The sequence below is a fragment of the Perkinsus marinus genome, assembly GCF_000006405.1.
Source record: "Perkinsus marinus ATCC 50983 genomic scaffold scf_1104296934586, whole genome shotgun sequence".
Classification (NCBI taxonomy): domain Eukaryota; phylum Perkinsozoa; order Perkinsida; family Perkinsidae; genus Perkinsus; species Perkinsus marinus.
In genome coordinates, this window is record NW_003214716.1 from 92,552 (window position 1) to 95,465 (window position 2,914).

A 2,914-nucleotide genomic window follows, 5' to 3' on the forward strand; every position below is an offset into this window, starting at 1 on the left:
AATCGCTTATTAATAAAAGTGTCGGAAAATATGCACACGGTCAACTACATGTGTTGGTGATGACAATATGGGAATACTTCTCATTGATTCTTGTACACTTCTACCCAAATTCGTATATCAGCTGAGGTGGGCGAACATATATTCCTTCCACACTACTTGTTAATGTGTGGTTGTTGGTGCCTGAACGTTGTGGCTTTAGGTTATGCCTGGAGACCTACACACCCAACGTGAAATGAGAACAGCATTACGTGGGAGTCTTCGAGATAACTATCATCTCTTTCCTGAGGAAGTGGTCGTTGAGGTGAAGAAGACTTGAAAACTGCGGAATTTTAGGGAAAATAGCGCATTTTTTACGCATTGCTCATTTGAGTTGAAGCATTTTATTCATATTGGTGTTGATTGCTGATGCTAAGTCAATGAGCACTTCGTTTTTACTTGAATTGAGGAGTGGGGATACCGTATAACCTCTGAGATTCTCAAGCTGCTGATCATGTTCGTTCATTTATATCAACTATGTCGTGAGTGACGATGTTGCTGTTGTTGTAGTTGTATATGTTGCATATGTTGTTGTTGTATGTGCTGTTGTATATGTTGTTGTTGTTGCTGCTGCTCTTGTTGCAGTCTTCATTCTAGTTTGGATTCTCTTATTGCATTGTTAATCCACTACTTTTGAGATTATGGTGGTGGTCAGAAAGTAGAAAGAAATTTCATCAGCTTGAGGGACAAGTTTTGTGTCGTACAAACACTGTGTGTGAGATCTTGATCTTAGTGTAAAGCCGTATTACTATCCTCACTCTTCCCTTGAGATTGAGGATGGTAAAACAGCGAGTCTCTCCATAGATATAACCGGTTGAGAGTCACCATGTTGAATTGTCTTATGTTTTGTTAGGAACTTAATGCTACTATACACATGTTGCGATATAACATAGTCCAGAGTGAAATAGTAATATCACTCTTTTTACGGTGCTATCTAGTCTGACTTGTTGTTGAGGTGCCGTCAGACTCCCCAGGAGAGGCACGAATGAGAGTAACTTTAACACAAGATCATATCGTGCATGGGAAGCCGATCGAATTGAAGGCACCGTGGGAAGGCATGGAGCCGACCAAGGTCAGCGCTGATGAATTTGACAGTGCTGTGGGCAAGGCTTGTTCGAAGTGATGATGACGAACATGGAAGTTGACATATGTTTCTGAGTGAATAATAATTTCATGTGTTTTGAGTTGAATAGTGTGGGAGAGATTGCATATGGTCAATTACGGTTGTTGATGACAATGGAGTTTCACAACCCGTTTTACGTGAAGTGACGTAATACTCTGTGAAACACGCGGTATTCGTGGTGATATGCAGTGGTGATAGAATATGTTTTCACTAGTGTGTTTCCTATCACGGGTAAAATTCCAATAATGAATTATTGAAGATATTTATTACTGCTTCTATGTTAGTGTTGAAATCGCCGACTCGGGGTAAGGGAAGCAAACATCACGTAAAAAGACTTCCAGTGTTCGTATATGTATGCATGCTGATTGGTATGAGGGAGCTCATCATTGCTTGCAAATTACTATTATTACGAAATAGCGTCTCTCTACTTGAAAGTATGAGTACCAAACCTCCGTTCACTTTGTATGGTTCTAACGCCAGCCCATACAGCTGTAAAATACGGGCATTTTTGAGGTAATCTTACCACCACTACTGCAACTAATGAGTGTAGTAGATATAGACGTATACACTTTAAGTGGGCGGCACTGAACCCGATGGAGATAAGCACACATGTGAATCCAAGCATCAGGAAGCTCAGGGTTGGGTATACTACACATGAAATGTGTCATTTTACTTTCACAGACGAAATTGATTCCGATACTCGAGTGGCCCGACGGTAGAGTTCTCGACGACTCAACAGTTATCATAGACGTTCTCGAGGAAGAGTGAGCGACTGAACGTGAGCCGTCTGTCAAGCCGACCATATCAGGTTTCCTATTGGTCGCAATGTGTTGCCTCCATCGGGCCCTGAGCGTTTCTTGGTAAAACTATTGGAAGATTTCTTCGATGAGTGGTTTATGAAAGCGACGTTTAATACAAGATGGTGGGTGAGTGCGTTTGATGGAGCAAGTGTGTGTGTGGATGGGTGGAATGAATTCACCATCTTTGACGAGCTCGTGTTGTCAATATATCATACGGGACGCTGATATGATCTGAACTGTTGAGTTTCGTGCTGTGTTCAAAATAAACCTTTTCTTTATTTTCTCCCTCTGTTAGGTCCTCTGAGGCCGATAGAGATTGGGCCAGTCGATGGATTATAGCCGATCAAGTGATGTCCTCTCCTAAGCTATTCAATTTGCCCGACCCCTCGCAAAGAGAGGCTCTCACCAAGTTCTTTAGAGACAGACAGGTGATTGCCCGCAAGTCTGTTGGCGGCTAAGAGCACCCGGATCGTTGTGCTCTGTCTAGGTTGGTAGACTGCGACTAGTCGGATGTGAAGATGACAAGCTGTGGCAGTATGTGATGCATCAAGTTGTTGGAGCCTTGGACGCACATCTGAGAGACGGTAAGTTAGACCGTATGGCTATTCATATGAGTAATGGATATGCCTGTAAGTGTCATCATTAAATGCACCTCGGGCGGGGCTCGAACCCGCGGCCACGGGCTTAAAAGGCACGCGCTCTGCCGACTGAGCTACCGAGGCTGATGATTGTTATTTCTGAAACACGACTCCCTCCTTAGATAACGCCTTCCGCTTCCTCCTCGGACCACGCCCAACTGCTGCTGACTTTGCGCTGTATGGCCTTCTCAAGCAACTTTCACTCGACCACACGACTGGATACATCATCCGAGATCGATTCACCGCTGGTAACCGCGCTCTCGGTGTACTTCCGAACTCCTTCAACAGTATACGGCTGGATTATGGCGATGGACGAT

The 2,914-nt window shown here is 43.9% G+C and overlaps 1 protein-coding gene and 1 non-coding gene across 2 annotated transcripts in view; one reads left to right on the plus strand and one right to left on the minus strand.

The window, feature by feature from the left end:
* Positions 1–1,595: 1,595 nt before the first annotated feature.
* The window catches only part of Pmar_PMAR019325 (conserved hypothetical protein), a gene marked incomplete at both ends in the record, with an annotated part of 1,842 nt that continues 523 nt past the window's right edge, over positions 1,596–2,914 (plus strand). The window contains 7 exons of the mRNA XM_002784803.1: positions 1,596–1,672; positions 1,713–1,797; positions 1,841–1,923; positions 1,968–2,081; positions 2,255–2,387; positions 2,447–2,543; positions 2,720–2,845. Of these exons, the coding sequence (XP_002784849.1) occupies positions 1,596–1,672; positions 1,713–1,797; positions 1,841–1,923; positions 1,968–2,081; positions 2,255–2,387; positions 2,447–2,543; positions 2,720–2,845 (715 nt within the window). The remainder of the gene's footprint in view (positions 1,673–1,712; positions 1,798–1,840; positions 1,924–1,967; positions 2,082–2,254; positions 2,388–2,446; positions 2,544–2,719; positions 2,846–2,914) is intronic.
* On the minus strand, positions 2,609–2,681 carry Pmar_PMAR019326. The gene has a single exon. It is a non-coding gene; the product is annotated as a tRNA-Lys (tRNA).